This window comes from Oncorhynchus mykiss, chromosome 1 (assembly GCF_013265735.2).
Source record: "Oncorhynchus mykiss isolate Arlee chromosome 1, USDA_OmykA_1.1, whole genome shotgun sequence".
Taxonomy (NCBI): domain Eukaryota; kingdom Metazoa; phylum Chordata; class Actinopteri; order Salmoniformes; family Salmonidae; genus Oncorhynchus; species Oncorhynchus mykiss.
In genome coordinates this window covers 22,150,015-22,167,949 of record NC_048565.1, presented here as the reverse complement: position 1 = coordinate 22,167,949, position 17,935 = coordinate 22,150,015, and the positions used below count along the sequence as shown (strand labels likewise).

The 17,935-nt window shown below is 43.6% G+C and overlaps 1 protein-coding gene across 1 annotated transcript in view; it reads left to right on the top strand.

Moving 5' to 3' along the window:
* Positions 1-17,935, top strand: part of LOC110508721 (transmembrane protein 117) — a 92,622-nt gene that overhangs the window by 35,676 nt on the left and 39,011 nt on the right. The window contains exon 3 of the mRNA XM_021589510.2: positions 791-923. Within this exon, the coding sequence (XP_021445185.2) occupies positions 791-923 (133 nt within the window). The remainder of the gene's footprint in view (positions 1-790; positions 924-17,935) is intronic.

Below are 17,935 nucleotides of genomic sequence, written 5' to 3'. Positions count from 1 at the left end.
TGACCTAACATAATCGTTTGGTGTGCGTTCGTCGTAAAGCCTTTTTGAAATCGGACACTGTGGCTGGAATTACAACAAGTGTATCTTTAAAATGGTGTAAAATACTTGTATGTTTGAGGAATTTTAATTATGGGATTTCTGTTGTTTTGAATTTGGCGCCCTGCAGTTACACTGGCTGTTGACGAGGTGGGACGCTAACATCAACTGTTCAGAGGAGACCGTGTGACTATCTATCTAATCTATTAATTTTAAATTGTTGATTACTTCTCCTTGCTATTATCATTCACCTGATTATAAGACAAAACATGTGAAAAAATGTTTTGCTAACGTATGACGGGTGTCCCTGGCTCGCGGGTTTACCTGAGAGGGTTTCCCTTGGCAAGAAAAGGTTGAAGATCCCTGTACTAAGGAGATGCCATTTTAGAACAGTCAGTTCAGTTGGCAAGGTTTATTTCACCAAAATAAATTGCACTGAAATTGGAAGGGAGGATATAGTGCTCCAGAATGGTCTTTTAATGATAATTTCAATGCTTTAAAGGCCGAGTTTCTGACACATGTTTATTTATGTGTATGAACACAGCCTATCATTTCATCCTTGTTTGTTGAGCCCATATTTGCTGGTACAGCAGACACAGGTTGCATCTAAAATGGTAGCCTATTCCCTATATAGTGCACAACCTTTGACTAGTGGTCCTGGCCAAAAGTAGTACACTGACTGAGATAATATAATGCCCAGTGAATGGACCCTGCCACTGAAAAGGTTTGTCGTCCTCATGCCCTCCTCCTATAGGTCGATATCTGCGTCTGAAAATGTTCCGTGAGGATCACGGCTCCTGGATGACCATGTTCTTCAGCACCATCATCTTCCTCTTCATCTTCTCACACATCTACAATGTGATCCTTCTAATGGCAGGAAGCATGGGGTAAGCCACCGCTCAATGTCTCATCCTTCTCTCTCATTCTCTCACTGCTGCTTTCATTTGTTAGAGCCTCTGTCTCTCTCAGTCCCATCAATCATCTCAATACTTTTATTCAGGGGTGGAGGAGATGAAGTTGGGGTGGGTGGGAGGGAGGGCACCTGAAAGATGACCTTCAGCACCACCATAACTCTTCAATGATGATAAGGGCGGCCATCTTGGTTTATTGACTACATAAAGTCAAGAGTCAAGATAGCTTCCCCTTTACCTGCTGTTCTATTGGTTTACCTACACTCAATGGGTAACCAGCTGCAGAGCCGTGTCAGTCACACACATCAAGCCAGTGACAGGAATCCATTTTAGCATTTGATGTTTCAGTCAGAGAGAAGCTCCCAGTTAACAACAAACGTTCCCACAGCTTTAGAGAACGTACCCTTAAGAGTCCCATTAGGTCATTAATTTATGTTTTTAAAGGAATGTTCCCGTGATGTGCAAGCAATGTTTCCAAGAGACCATTCCCTTAATGTCACAAGATATTAATGTTCTAGATGTTCTAGATTAAACGAGAACATTGCAAGAACATTCATGTGTCCAGTTTTTTGTGGGTTAGGAGAATATTTCATCAATGTCCCACTAAACATACACAGAACGTGGTTGCCATGTTCTCAGAATATAAGATATAAAAATTCTAGACATATATCACGTGTTAGGAGAATATTCCATCACCTTCACATCAAACATACGCAGAACATGGTTGCTATGTTCTCAGAATATAAGATATTAATGTTATAGAAATGTTTCATGGGATCTGTGCAAGAACATTTGTGTAAAAAAAAATTCATTACACATTACACCTCTTGTTACTGTCATTACATCTCTTGTTACTGTTGCTGAGCCAATCCAAGGCTCTGATTGGTGGACCACTGATCCAGTCATAGATATTTGTCTGTTGGCAAGGTTAGGTTTGTTAAAATATTAAATAAATAATTAAATATAATAATCAATTTTGAATTCAGGCTGTAACAATGAAATGTGGAATAAGTCAAGCACACAGTGCTTTTAACAGTGTTTTCAACTTAGTGCCTTCAGAACATATTCATACCCCTTGACTTATTCCACATTTTGTTGTGTTACAGCCTGAAAATTTAAATAGATTAAATTGATGTTTTTCCTCACCCATCTACACACAGTACCCATAATGACAAAGTTGTAAAAAATTGTTTTGTGTTTTACAAATTTTGTGAAAATGAGACGAAAATACCTCATTTACATACAGTTGAAGTCGGAAGTTTACATACACTTCGGTTGGAGTCATTAAAACTTGTTTTTCAACTACTCCACAAATTTCTTGTTAACAAACTATAGTTTTAGCAAGTCGGTTAGGACATCTATTACACAAGTAATTTTTCCAACAATGGTTTACAGACAGATTAATTCACTTATAATTCACTGTATCACAATTCCAGTGGGTCAGAAGTTTATATACACTAAGTTGACTGTGCCTTTAAACAGCTTGGAAAATGTCAGATTTTCCAGAGATGTCGTGGCTTTAGAAGCTTCTGATAGGCTAATTGACATCATTTGAGTCAATTGGAGGTCTACCTGTGGATGTATTTCAAGGCCTACCTTCAAATTCAGTGCCACGTTGCTTGACATCATGGGAAAATCAGCCAAGACCTCAGAAAAGAAAATTGTAGACCCCCGCGAGTTTGGTTCATCCTTGGGAGCAATTTCCAAACGCCTGAAGGTACCGCATCTGTACAAACAACAATGCACAAGTATAAACACCATGGGACCATGCAGCTGTCATACCGCTCAGAAAGGAGATGCATTCTGTCTCCTACAAATGAACGTACTTTGGTGCGGAAGTGCAAATCAATCCCAGAACAACAGCAAAGGACCTTGTGAAGATGCTGGAGGAAACAGGTACAAAAGTATCTATATCCACAGTAAAACGAGTCCTATATTGACATAACCTAAAAGGCCGCTCATCAAGGATGAAGCCACTGCTCCAAAACCGCCATAAAAAGTCATACTACAGTTTGCGAATGCACATGGAAACAAAGATTGTACTTTTTGGAAAAATGTCCTCTGGTCTGATTAAACATAAATAGAACTGTTTGGCCATAATGACCATCGTTATGTTTGGAGGAAAAAGGGGGATGTTTGCAAGCCTAAGAACACCATCCCAAACGTGAAGCATGGGTGTGGCCGCATCATGTTGTAGAGGTGCTTTGTTCAGGAGGGACTGGTGCACTTCACAAAATAGAGAGATTCATGAGGTAGGAAAATTATGTGGATATATTGAAGCAACTTCTTAAGACACCAGTCATGAATTTAAAGCTTGGTCGTAAATGGGTCTTCCAAATGGACAATGACCCCAAGCATACTTCTAAAGTTGTGGCAAAATGGCTTAAGGACAACAAAGTCAAGGCATTGGAGTGACCATCACAAATCACTGACCTCAATCCCATTGAAAATTTGTGGGCAGAACTGAAAAAGCGTGTGCGAGCAAGGCCTACAAACCTGACTCAGTTACACCAGCTCTGTCAGGAGGAATGGGCCAATATTCACCCAACTTATTCTGGGATGTTTGTGGAAGGCTACACAAAATGTTTGACCCAAGTTAAACAATTTAAAGGCAATGCTACCAAATACTAATTGAGTGTATGTAAACCTCTGACCCACTGGGAATGTGATGAAATGAATAAAAGATTAAATAAATAATTCTCTCTACTTTACTTTATTTCTGACATTTCACATTCTTAAAATAAAGTGGTGATCCTAACTGACCTAAGACAGGGAATTTTTACTCTGATTAAATGTCAGGAATTGTGAAATACTGAGTTTTAAATGTATTTGGCTAATGTGTATGTAAACTTCTGACTTCAACTGTAAGTAGTCACACCCTTGAGTCAATACTTTGTAGAATCACCTTTGGCAGGGATTACAGCTGTGAGTCTTTCTGGTTAAGTCTCTTCTGGTTAAGAGCTTTCTACACCTGGATTGTGCAACATTTTGCCCATTATTATTTTCAAAATTCTTCAATCTCTGTCAAGTTGGTTGTTGATCATTGCTAGACAACCATTTTCAGGTCTTACAATAGATTTAAGTAAAAACTATAACAGCCACTCAGGAACATTCACTGTCTCCTTAGTAAGCAACTCCAGTTTAGACTTGGCCTTGTGTTTTAGGTTATTGTCCTGATGAAAGGTGAATTAATCTCCCAGTGTCTGGTGGAAAGCAGACTGAACCAGGTTTTCCTCTACGATTTTGCCTGTGTGTGGCGGCATTCTGGTTATTTTTTATGCTGAAAAAACTCCCCAGTCCTTATCAATTACAAGCATATGCATTACATGATGCAGCCACCAGTATACTTGAAAATATGGAGAGTGGTACTCAGTAATGTGCTGTATTGGATTTGCGCCAAACATAACACTTTGTATTCAGGACAAAAAGTCTCCACCTCCCACTATGGAGGTGGAGGCACCAGATGGACCGCTCAACATGGGAATCCTCACGGGCCAGTTTGGGATGGCCCAGTTAGAAGACCCCAACCTCCAGAACATGAGGGGCCAGGTGATTGCGGTGGATGGTGCACTATTACCCGGGGTAAGTGAGTGGCGCTACCCCCACTTTGCCATCAAGCATAATTTATTGTATCAGGTAGTAAAGCACAATGGGGAGTCAAAATACTTGTTACTCATACCCACCCAGTATCTTAGGACTGTCTTGCAGCTCGCCCCCACACCCACCTGCTCGGGGCACACCTGGGGATGTAGAAAACCAGGGAGCGGATCGGGAATCGGTTCCATTGTCCCGGAGTCAAGAGTGCCATTGAGGACTACTGCCTTACCTGCCTGGATTGCAAGATCACAGACATATTATAGAAACCCTTTGGTTCCCTTGCCCATTATAGGGGTGCCGTTTGAGCGGGTGGAGATGGATCTGGTGGGTCCGTATGTGAAGACCGCGAGGGGACACCAAATACATCTTGGTAATCGTAGATTACGCTACCCGATATCCGGAGGCGATCCCATTACGCACGGCGGCAGCGAACGTTATCGCGTGAGAGCTCTTCCATTTATTCAGCCGGGTGGGTATTCCGCGGGAAATTCTGTAGGACCATGTCTAGTGTAATGAAAGTGGTCTGCAATCTTTTACGAATCAACCAAATGAGGACCAGTGTGTACCATCCACAAACGGATGGGCTAGTCGAACACTTCAATAAGACCCTAAAACAGATGCTGAAGAATGTCATCGAGAGAGACGGGAAGAAACTGGGACCAGCTGCTGCCCTACCTGATGTTATTGGTGCGCGAGGTACCCCAAGCGTCCACTGGGTTCTCCTCATTTGAGCTCCTGTATGTCCATCGGCCCCATGGACTGCTGGACCTAGCCAACGGAGAGCAAATTGCTGGCTACGTGGCATGGGCCCTATGATATCGTTGAGCGTTGGTCCAGCGGAATACGGCCTTGTTCTCCGAGGTGCCGGGGAGCACGGATCTCGTGGAACATCACATCTACACAAAAGTGTGTAAACGGCCATACCGGATACCAGAATCCCGGAGGACGGCGGTCCAGCGGGAAGTGGCGATAATGTTAACGATGGGGGTACTGGAGGACTCCCACACTGAGTGGTCTAGCCCCGTCGTGCTGTTACCGAAACCGGACAGAACCGTCCGCTTCTGCAACGACTTCTGGGAACGAGGTCAGTAAATTCGACGCCAACCCCATGCCTAGGGTGGACGAACTGATCAACCGCTTGGGGAAGGCAAGATACGTCAGCACCCTGAACCTGACGAAGTGTGACAGGTCTCCCGGGAGAAGATGGCTTTCTCACAATTCCTGGAAGCTAAAAATGTCCCCTTTTCTTCCATGGCCTGCATACTGACCAGACCTGTCACCCATTGATCCTGTTTGGAACGCCCTGCATCGACGTGGATGACAGCGTGTTCCAGTTCCCACAACTTCCAGCAACTTCGCACAGCCATTGAAGAGGAGTGGGACAACATTCCACATACCACAATCAACAGACTGATCAACGCTGCATGAGGCAAATAGTGGTCACACCAGATACTGACTGGTTTTCTGATTCATGCCCCTACTTTTTTAAGGTATCTGTGACCAACAGATGCTAATCTGTATTCCTAGTCATGTGAAATCCATAGATTAGTGCATAATGAATTTATTTGAATTGACTTGAGTTCCTTATATGAACTGTAACTCAGTAAAATCTTTGAAATTGTTGCATGTTGCATTTATATTTTGTTAAGTGTAGGTTCGTTTTGTGGAGTAACTACAATGTTGTTGATCCATCCTCAGTTTTCTCCTATCACAGCCATTAAACTTTAACTGTTACGTTCACTATTGGCCTCATGGTGAAAACCCTGAGCGGTTTCCATCCTCTCCGGCAACTGTTAGGAAGGATGTCTGTACCTTTGTAGTGACTGGGTATATTGACACACCATCCAAAGGTTAATTAATAACTTTTTTTTTTACCCATCTACCTACATTGCCGCACAGTGGAGGTGTCATAATACGCATAAAACCTAGCCATCAAATAGTGAAGTGGTTCCAATCATTTTTCTACCGTTAATTTCCCCCCTTAGGGGATTTTAGAAACACTTTAAATAAGGTCTGTTTCGAGTGGACTTAACCTGGCGGGCCGGTTTGATCATGTAAATCTCTCTCAGACAAGGTGACTTTTATCAATATATTCGGCTCTATTTAATCTGATTCGAAAATGCTAATTAGCATCAAAGAAGACATCATGCAAAACTACAAATCCCTGCAAGCCCTTACATGTCATCTCTAGCTGACACATATGCTAACAGTTAAAACTAGCACAAGACAGTTTACAGAATTGTCCTTTTTTAAAGAAATGTTGCCTATTTATTCATTACTACATTTGGCTAATATTGGATAGTTAATACAGAGATTCTTACCTTTGCCTCAATTTGTCAGTCTCGTCTTGATCATCATGGAATGTGTAGTTCTTTATGATAGTCACATTAGCAGCAAATTAGCATTTCATTTTGGGGGGATAAATATATGTGAATATATTGATAAAAGTCACCCTGTCCTAGAGAGATTTACAAGACGTCATGCCTGGGTAAGCCTACACGAAACACAGCTCTTATTTTAATTGCTCAATGCAAGATCTCACCTTGTGGAGTTACAATGATTATGAGAACGGTGAGGAATCAGCCCAGAACTACACGGGAGGATCTTGTCAATGATCTCAAGGCAGCTGGGACCATAGTCACCAAGAAAACAATTGGTAACACACTACGCCATGAAGGACTGAAATCCTGCAGCACCCACAAGGTCCCCCTGCTCAAGAAAGCACGTATACATGCCCGTCTGAAGTTTGCCAATGAACATCTGAATGATTCAGAGGACAACTGGGTGAAAGTGTTGTGGTCAGATGAGACCAAAATGGAGCTCTTTGGCATCAACTCAACTCGCTATGTTTGGAGGAGGAGGAATGCTGCCTATGACCCCAAGAACACCATCCCCACTGTCAAACATGGAGGTGGAAACATTATGCTTTGGGGGTGTTTTTATGCTAAGGGGACAGGACAACTTCACCGCATCAAAGGGACGATAGACGGGGCAATGTACCGTCAAATCTTGGGTGAGAACCTCCTTCCTTCAGCCAGGGCATTGAAAATGGGTCATGGATGGGTATTCCAGCATGACAATGACCCAAAACACTCGGCCAAGGCAACAAAGGAGTGGCTCAAGAAGAAGCACATTAAGGTCCTGGAGTGGCCTAGCCAGTCTCCAGACCTTAATCCCATAGAAAATCTGTGGAGGGAGCTGAAGGTTCGAGTTGCCAAACGTCAGCCTCGAAACCTTAATGACTTGGAGAAGATCTTCAAGGAGGAGTGGGACAAAATCCCTCCTGAGATGTGTGAAAACCTGGTGGCCAACAAGGGTTTTGCCACCAAGTACTAAGTCATGTTTTGCAGAGGGGTCAAATACTTATTTCCCTCATTAAAATGCAAATCAATTTATAACATTTTTGACATGCGTTTTTCTGACATTGTTATTCTGTCTCTCACTGTTCAAATAAACCTACCATTAAAATTATAGACGGATCATTTCTTTGTCAGTGGACAAATGTACAAAATCAGCGGGGGATCAAATACTTTCTCCCTCACTGTATATATATCACATTTACATAAGTATTCAGACCCTTTACTCAGTACTTTGTTGAAGCACCTTTGGCAGCGATTACAGCCTTGAGTCTTCTTGGTTATGACACTACAGGCTTGACACTGCTGTATTTGGGGAGTTTCTCCCATTCTTCTCTGCAGGTCCTCTCAAGCTCTGTCAGGTTGGATGGGGAGCATCACTGCACAGCTATTTTAAGGTTTCTCCAGAGATGTTCGATCGGGTTCAAGTCTGGGCTCTGGCTGGGCCACTCAAGGACATTCAGAGAAGCCACTGCTGCATTGTCTTGGCTGTGTGCTTCGGGTCATTGTCCTGTTGGAAGGTGAACCTTTGCCCCAGTCTGAGGTCCTGAGCGCTTTGGAGCAGGTTTTCATCAAGGATCTCTCTGTATTTTGCGCCGTTCATCATTCCCTGGATCCTGACTAGTCTCCCAGTCCCTGCCGCTGAAAAACATCCACACAGCATGACTCTGCCACCACCATGCTTCAACGTAGGGATGGTCCCAGGTTTCCTCCAGATGTGACGCTTGGCATTCAGGCCAGAGAATCTTGTTTCTCATGGTCTGGGACTCTTTAGGTGCCTTTTTGGCAATTTGCCGTCATGTGCCTTTTACTGAGGAGTGTCTTCCGTCTGGCCACTCTACCATAACGGCCTGATTGGTGGAGTGCTTCAGAGATGGTTGTCCTTCTGGAAGGTTCTCCCATCTCCACAGAGGAACTCTGGAGCTCTGTCAGAGCGACCATCGGGTTTTTGATCACCTCCCTAACCAAGGCCCTTCTCCCCTGATTGCTCAGTTTGGCGGCCAACTATAGGAAGAGTCTTGGTAGTTGTAAACTTTTTCTATTTAAGAATAATGAAGGCCACTGTGTTCTTGGGGACCTTCAGTGCTCCAGACATGTTTTCGTACCCTTCACCAGATCTGTGCCTCGACACAATCCTGTCTCTGACCTTTACGGACAATTCCTTCGACCTCATGGCTTTGTTTTTGCTCTGACATGCACTGTCAACTGTGGGACCTTATATAGAAAGGTGTGTGCCTTTGCAAATCATGTCCAATCACTTGACTCCAATCAAGTTGTAAAAACTACTTAAGGATGATCAATGGAAACAGGTTGCACCTGAGCTCAATTTAGATTATCATAGAAAAGGGTCTGAATATTTATGTAAATAAGGTATTTCTGTTTTTTTTGTATACATTTGCAAAATAAAAAACAATTAACTGTTATTACCTGTTCATTATGGGGTCCTGTGTGTAGATTGATGAGAAAAAGCATTAATTTAATACATTTTAGTAAATTTTAATAAAATGTGGGAAAAGTCAAGGGGTCAGAATACTTTCCGGATGCACTGTATGTGATTACATTGTGCATGGTTATTTATACCGTAATTATTATTCAACATTTTGTCGCCTGGGATTTGAACTCACAACCTCTTAGTTCACAAAGTTCCGATCTTCCAGGTAATCAGACTGTTCTTTTATCATTTGTTTTATTTACTAATTGTAGATATGTTAGGGCTTTCTGTATAGTTATCTAATGCCGGTGGGGCATATTAACCTGTTATAATGATAGTCCTGAAAATCTAGTGTACTTTTACCATAGCTGAGATTTACTTCAAATTGCATTCACCCTATTTCTTACTCATATCAAGTTGTTCCAGATCTACACACATGCCTAGGGTTAGGGTTGCTTCTGGACAGGGCAAAACTACACTGGCCCGATAAGCACATGCACTAGAGATATCCCTTATTGGGTATTGAGTATCCATCCAGCTGCAAGGTCAAGGGCTTGTGATTTACCATTTGTTTGTTTTGGTTGTAAAACATTAAAATTAAATTACGTATTGCAAACATGCTGTCTGTCAGTGGAAGTAGACTGGGCAGGCTAATAGCTAGCGGTAAGGTGTTGTTGTTCTATACAGGGGAGGGGAATATGCTTGTATAATCTGTCAAACTGGCCAGAGCTGTGACAGTGACATCCATCATGCCCGCTCTTTCTGTTTGGCAGGAGGAAGGGAAACGCAGAGATGCATGGCTGAACGGAGCAGCCTGTCCGCTGAGACGATAAATGTTACCCGCTACCACTCTCCCATTTCATGCTTTACCAAAATAGTGCCTGTACTGCCTTCAGCAAATCAAATCAATTTGTATTTGTCACATGCACCAAATACAACAGGTCTTATTACAGTGAAATGCTTATTTACAAGCCCTTAACCTACAATGCAGTTTTAAGAAAAATAAGTGTTAAGTAAAAAATAGATAGGTAAAAAAACTTTTTTTTTAATTAAAGAGCAGCAGTAAAATAACAGTGGCAAGGCTATATACAGTGAGTACCAGTACAGAGTCAATGTGCGGGGGCACATGTGCGGGGGCACAGGTTAGTCGAGGTAATTGAGGTATTATGTGCATGTAGGTAGAGTTAAAGTGACTATGCATAGATAAACAGAGAGTAGCAGCAGCATTCAAAAGGGGGGGGGGGGGGGGTAGCCATTTCATTAGCTGTTCAGAAGTCTTATAGCTTGAGGGTAGCAGTTGTTTAGAAGCCTTTTGAACTTAGACTTGGTGCTCCGGTACCGCTTCTCGTGCGGTAGCAGTAGAAGAACAGTCTATGACTAGGGTGGTTGGGGTCTTTGTCAATTTTTGGTGCGTTCCTCTGATAATGCCTGGTATAGGGGTCCTGGGTGGCAGGAAGCTTGGCCCCAGTGATGTACTGGGCTGAACGCACTACCCTTTGTAGTGCCTTGCAGTCGGAGCCCGAGCAGTTGCCATGGTGTTGATGTGAGCCATGACCAGCTTTTCAAAGCACTTTATGGCTACAGACGTGAGTGCTACGGGGCGGTATCATTTAGGCAAGTTACCTTAGTGTTCTTTGGCACAGGGACTATGGTGATCTGCTTGAAACATGTAGGTATTACAGACTCAGTCAGGGACAGGTTGAAAGTGTCAGTGAAGACACTTGCCAGTTGTTCAGTGCATGCTCAGAGTACACGTCCTGGTAATCTGTCTGGCCCTGCGGCCTTGTGAATGTTGACCTCTTTAAAGGTCTTATTCACATCGGCTACCGAGAGTGTGATCACACAGTCGTCTGGAACAGCTGATGCCTTCATGCATGCTTCAGTGCTGCTTGCCTCGAAGCGAGCATAGAAGTAATTTAGCTTTTCTGGTAGGCTGGTGTCACTGGGCAGTTCGTGGCTGTGCTTCCCTTTATAGTCTGTAATAGTTTGCAAATCAAATCATATCCAAATATATTGGTCACATACACATGTTTAGCAGAGGTTATTGCAGGTGTAGCGAAATGCATGTGCTTCTTGTTCCGACAGAGCAGCAATATCTAACAAGTAATATCTAACAATTTCACAACATATACCCAGTACACACAAATCTAAGTCATATATAAATTAACAATATAAATAAATATAAATATTCAATGACTACTCTGTTTGTATTTTGCCATATTACCAGTCACCTTGCCATGGTTAAATGCGGTGGTTTGCGCTTTCAGTTTTGTGCGAATGCTGCCATATATCCATTGTTTCTGGTTAGGGTAGGTTTTAATAGTCACAGTGGGTACAACATCTCCTATACACTTCCTGATGAACTCAGTTACAATTTCAGTGTTTTCGTCAATGTTATTCTCAGAGACTACCTGGAACATATCACAGTCTGCGTGATCAAAACAATCTTGAAGCGTGGATTCCGAATGGTCAGGCCTGTGTTAGCACGGCTACTTCCTTTTTGAGTTTCTGCCTATAGTAAGGTAAGGTAGGAGCAAAATGGAGTCAGATTTTCTGAAAGGAAGGTGGGGGAGGGCCTTATATGCATCCCGGGAGGTTGGAGTAACAGTGGTCTAGTGTTTTAGCAGCTCGAGTGCTACAGTCGATATGCTGATAGAATTTAGGCAGCCTTTTCCTCAAATTTGATTAGTTTAAATCCCCAGCTACAGTAAATGCAGCCTCTGGTATTCCAGTTTGCATAACGTCCAGTGAAGTTCCTTGAGGGCCATCGTGGTATCGGTTTTAGGGGGGTGTACACGGCCGTGACTATAATGAAAGAACATTCTCTTGGGAGATAATATGGTCGGCATTTGATTGTGAGGTATTCTAGGTCGGCTGAACAAAAGGACTTGACCTCCTGTATGTAGTCACAATTACACCATGAGTCGTTAATCATGAAACATACACCTCCGCGCTTCTTCCTGGAGAGATGTTTTTTCCTGTCGACGTGATGAACTGAGAATCCAGATGGCTGGACCGACTCCGACTTTATATCCCGAGAGAGCCATGTCGGACTAGAAGACAGCTCCGAATTCCTCTTCTCCTCCGGCGCTGTTTTGGGTAGGCCATCGGAATCAGTTAAATTGCCCTGGGTTGTGAGAACAAAGGAACCGCTTTGGGAAAGTCATATTCCTGGTCGTAATACTGGTAGTGCTGATGAGTTACCACTGCTTTGATATCCAATAGTTCTTCCTGGCTTTATGCAATAACACATGACATTTTCTGGGCTAACAATGTAAGAAATAATACATAAAAAAGCTAAATATTGCAACATTTCCTAAGAACTAGAAGCGTGGCAGCCCTCTCTGTCAGCGCCTCCTTGAAACGCCCTGCCACATCCGACGAGTGTCGGAGCCGGTGTAGTACTATTCAATCTCAGTCCTATATTGACGCTTCGCCTGTTTGGTGGTTTGTCGGGGGGCATAGCGGAATTTCTTATAAGCATCCAGGTTAGAGTCCCGCTCCTTGAAAGCGGCAGCTCTACCCTTTAGCTCAGTGCATATGTTGCCAGTGATCCATGGCTTCTGGTTGGAGTATGTACAGTGCCTTGCGAAAGTATTCGGCCCCCTTGAACTTTGCAACCTTTTGCCACATTTCAGGCTTCAAACATAAAGATATAAAACTGTATTTTTTTGTGAAGAATCAACAACAAGTGGGACACAATCATGAAGTGGAACGACATTTATTGGATATTTCAAACTTTTTTAACAAATCAAAAACTGAAAAATTGGGCGTGCAAAATTATTCAGCCCCCTTAAGTTAATACTTTGTAGCGCCACCTTTTGCTGCGATTACAGCTGTAAGTCGCTTGAGGTATGTCTCTATCAGTTTTGCACATCGAGAGACTGACATTCTTTCCCATTCCACCTTGCAAAACAGCTCGAGCTCAGTGAGGTTGGATGGAGAGCATTTGTGAACAGCAGTTTTCAGTTCTTTCCACAGATTCTTGATTGGATTCAGGTCTGGACTTTGACTTGGCCATTCTAACACCTGGATATGTTTATTTTTGAACCATTCCATTGTAGATTTTGCTTTATGTTTTGGATTATTGTCTTGTTGGAAGACAAATCTCCGTCCCAGTCTCAGGTCTTTTGCAGACTCCATCAGGTTTTCTTCCAGAATGGTCCTGTATTTGGCTCCATCCATCTTCCCATAAATTTTAACCATCTTCCCTGTCCCTGCTGAAGAAAAGCAGGCCCAAACCATGATGCTGCCACCACCATGTTTGACAGTGGGGATGGTGTGTTCAGGGTGATGAGCTGTGTTGCTTTTACGCCAAACATAACGTTTTGCATTGTTGCCAAAAAGTTCAATTTTGGTTTCATCTGACCAGAGCACCTTCTTCCACATGTTTGGTGTGTCTCCCAGGTGGCTTGTGGCAAACTTTAACCAACACTTTTTATGGATATCTTTAAGAAATGGCTTTCTTCTTGCCACTCTTCCATAAAGGCCAGATTTGTGCAATATACGACTGATTGTTGTCCTATGGACAGAGTCTCCCACCTCAGCTGTAGATCTCTGCAGTTCATCCAGAGTGATCATGGGCCTCTTGGCTGCATCTCTGATCAGTCTTCTCCTTGTATGAGCTGAAAGTTTAGAGGGACGGCCAGGTCTTGGTAGATTTGCAGTGGTCTGATACTCCTTCCATTTCAATATTATCGCTTGCACAGTGCTCCTTGGGATGTTTAAAGCTTGGGAAATCTTTTTGTATCCAAATCCGGCTTTAAACTTCTTCACAACAGTATCTCGGACCTGCCTGGTGTGTTCCTTGTTCTTCATGATGCTCTCTGCGCTTTTAACGGACCTCTGAGACTATCACAGTGCAGGTGCATTTATACAGAGACTTGATTACACACAGGTGGATTGTATTTATCATCATTAGTCATTTAGGTCAACATTGGATCATTCAGAGATCCTCACTGAACTTCTGGAGAGAGTTTGCTGCACTGAAAGTAAAGGGGCTGAATAATTTTGCACGCCCAATTGTTCAGTTTTTGATTTGTTAAAAAGAGTTTGAAATATCCAATAAATGTCGTTCCACTTCATGATTGTGTCCCACTTGTTGTTGATTCTTCACAAAAAAATACAGTTTTATATCTTTATGTTTGAAGCCTGAAATGTGGCAAAAGGTTGCAAAGTTCAAGGGGGCCGAATACTTTCGCAAGGCACTGTACGTACAGTCACTGTGTGGACGACGTCATCGATGCACTTATTGATGAAGCCAGTGATTGATATGGTGTACTCCTCAATGCCATCAGAAGAATCCCAGAACATTTCCTGTCGGGGCTAGCAAAACAGTCCTGTAGCTTAGCATCTGCGGCATCTGACCACTATTTATTGACCGAGTTACTGGTGCTTCCTGCTTTAGTTTTTGCTTGTAAGCAGGAATCAGGTGAATAGAATTATGGTCAGATTTGCCAAATGGAGGGCGAGGGAGAGCTTTATACACATCTCTGTGTGTGGAGTAAAGGTGGTCTAGAGTTAGAAATGAGGTAAAACAGATTTAAGTTTCCCTGCATTCAAGTCCCCGGCCACTAGGAGTGCCGCCTCTGGATGAGCGTTTTCCTGTTTGCTTATGGCCGTATACAGCTCATTGAGTGCGGGCTAAGTGCCAGCATCGGTTTGTGGTGATAAATAGACATCTACGAAGAATATACAGTTGAAGTCGGAAGTTTACATACACCTTAGCCATTTAAACTCAGTTTTTCACAATTCCTGACATTTAATCCTCATAACAAATCCCTGTTTTAGGTCAGTTAGGATCACCACTTTATTTTAAGAATGTGAAATGTCAGAATAATAGTAGAGTGATTTATTTCAGCTTTTATTTCTTTCATCACATTCCCAGTGGGTCAGAAGTTTACATACCCTCAATTAGTATTTGGTAGCATTGCCTTTAAATTGTTTAACTTGGGTCAAACCTTTCGGGTAGCCTTCCACAAGCATCCCACAATAAGTTGGGTGAATATTGGCCCATTCCTCCTGACAGAGCGGGAGTCAGGTTTGTAGGCCTGGGAATGATTTGCACTTTTCACACCAAAGTACGTTCATCTCTAGGAGAGAGAACGCGTCTCTTTCCTGAGTGGTATGACGGCTGCGTGGTCCCATGGTGTTTATACTTGCGTACTATTGTTTGTACAGCTGAACATGGTTTATTCAGGCATTTGGAAATTGCTCCCAAGGATGAACCAGACTTGTGAAGGTCTACAATTTTTCTTCTGAGGTCTTGGCTGATTTATTTTGATTTCCCATGATGTCAAGCAAAGAGGCACTGAGTTTGAAGGTAGGACTTGAAATATATCCACAGGTACACCTCCAATTGACTCAAAGGATGTCAATTATCTGATTTCTTCTAAAGCCATGACATCATTTTCTTGAATTTTCCAAGCTGTTTAAAGGCACTGTCAACTTAGTGTATGTAAACTTCTGACCCACTAGAATTCTGATACAGTGAATATAAGTGAAATAAACTGTCTGTAAACAATTGTTGGAAAAATGACTTGTGTCGTGCACAAAGTAGATGTCCTAACTGACTTGCCAAAACTATAGTTTGTTAACAAGAAATTTGTGGAGTGGTTGAAAAACAAGTTTTATTGACTCCAACCTAAGTGTATATAAACTTCCGACTTCAACTGTAGATGAAAACACTCTTGTTAAATAGGGTGGTGTACAGCTTATCATGAGATACTTAGATTTTGTGCACCAGCTGTTGTTTACAAATATACATAGACTGCCACCCCTTGTCTTACCGGAGGCGGTTGTTCTATCTTGCCAATGCAGCATAAACCCTGCCAGCTGTATGTTATTCATGTCGTCGTTCAGCCACGACTCGGTGGAACATAAGATATTATAGTTTTTAATGTCCCCTTGGTAGAATATTCATGATGGTAGTTAGTCTATTTTGTTATCCAATGATTGTACGTTGTCTAATTGGACTGATGGTAGAGGCAGATTACCCTCTCGCCGTCGGAGGACTGATAGTAGAGGCAGATTACCCACTCGCTGTCGGATCCTTACAAGGCACCCCGACCTACGTCCCACAAAAGTCACTGTAACATACACTCATTGTTGTCATCTATTGCCACCCAGTTGCCCTTAGAGAGTCCCTCAATGAGTTTGCCACCTTGATAATGTTAAGGTGAGTGAATGAGGACCCAAAAGCGAACTAACTTAAACAGAGCTTCTTTAATGACCAAACATAGGTAGGCTCAGATAGACCGGCAGATTCCGACAGGACAGGACAAGGTTACAGCAAACATGACGATAGTCTGGCTCAGGCATGAAACACAAACAAGAATCCGACAAGGACAGGAACAGAAACAGAGAGAGATATAGGGACCTAATCAGAGGAAAAAAGGGAACAGGTGGGAAACGGGGTGAATGGGTAGTTAGAGGAGACAAGGAACAGCTGGGAGAAAGCGGGGGAGAAAAGGTAACCTAACAACGACCAGCAGAGGGAGACAGGGTGAAGGGAAAGGACAGAGACAAGACACAACATGACAGTACCCCCCCACTCACCGAGCGCCTCCTGGCGCACTCGAGGAGGAAACCTGGCGGCAACGGAGGAAATCCTCGATCAGCGCACGGTCCAGCACGTCCCGAGAGGGAACCCAACTCCTCTCCTCAGGACCGTACCCCTCCCAATCGAACAAGGTACTGGTGACCACGGCCCCGAGGACGCATGTCCAAAATCCTGCGGACCCTGTAGATGGGTGCGCCCTCGACAAGGATGGGGGGGGGGGGGGGGAAGACGAGCGGGGGCGCGAAGAACGGGCTTAATACAGGAGACATGGAAGACCGGGTGGACGCGACGAAGGTATCGCGGAAGAAGAAGTCGAACTGCGACAGGATTGATGACCCGAGAAATACGGAACGGACCAATGAACCGCGGGGTCAACTTGCGAGAAGCCGTCTTAAGGGGAAGGTTCTGAGTGGAGAGCCAAACTCTCTGACCGCGACAATATCTAGGACTCTTAGTTCTACGCTTATTAGCAGCCCTCACAGTCTGCGCCCTATAACGGCAAAGTGCAGACCTGACCCTCTTCCAGGTGCGCTCGCAACGTTGGACAAAAGCCTGAGCGGAGGGGACGCTGGACTCGGCGAACTGAGATGAGAACAGCGGAGGCTGGTACCCGAGGCTACTCTGAAAAGGAGATAGCCCGGTCGCAGACGAAGGAAGCGAGTTGTGGGCGTATTCTGCCCAGGGGAGCTGTTCTGACCAAGACGCAGGGTTGCGAAAAGAAAGACTGCGTAAGATGCGACCAATAGTCTGATTGGCCCGTTCTGCTTGACCGTTAGACTGGGGGTGAAAGCCGGAAGAGAGACTGACGGAAGCCCCAATCAAACGGCAAAACTCCCTCCAAAATTGAGATGTGAATTGCGGACCTCTGTCCGAAACGACGTCTGACGGAAGGCCATGAATTCTGAAAACATTCTCGATGATGATTTGTGCCGTCTCTTTAGCAGAAGGAAGCTTAGCAAGGGGAATGAAATGAGCCGCCTTAGAGAACCTATCGACAACCGTAAGAATAACAGTCTTCCCCGCTGACGAAGGCAGTCCGGTG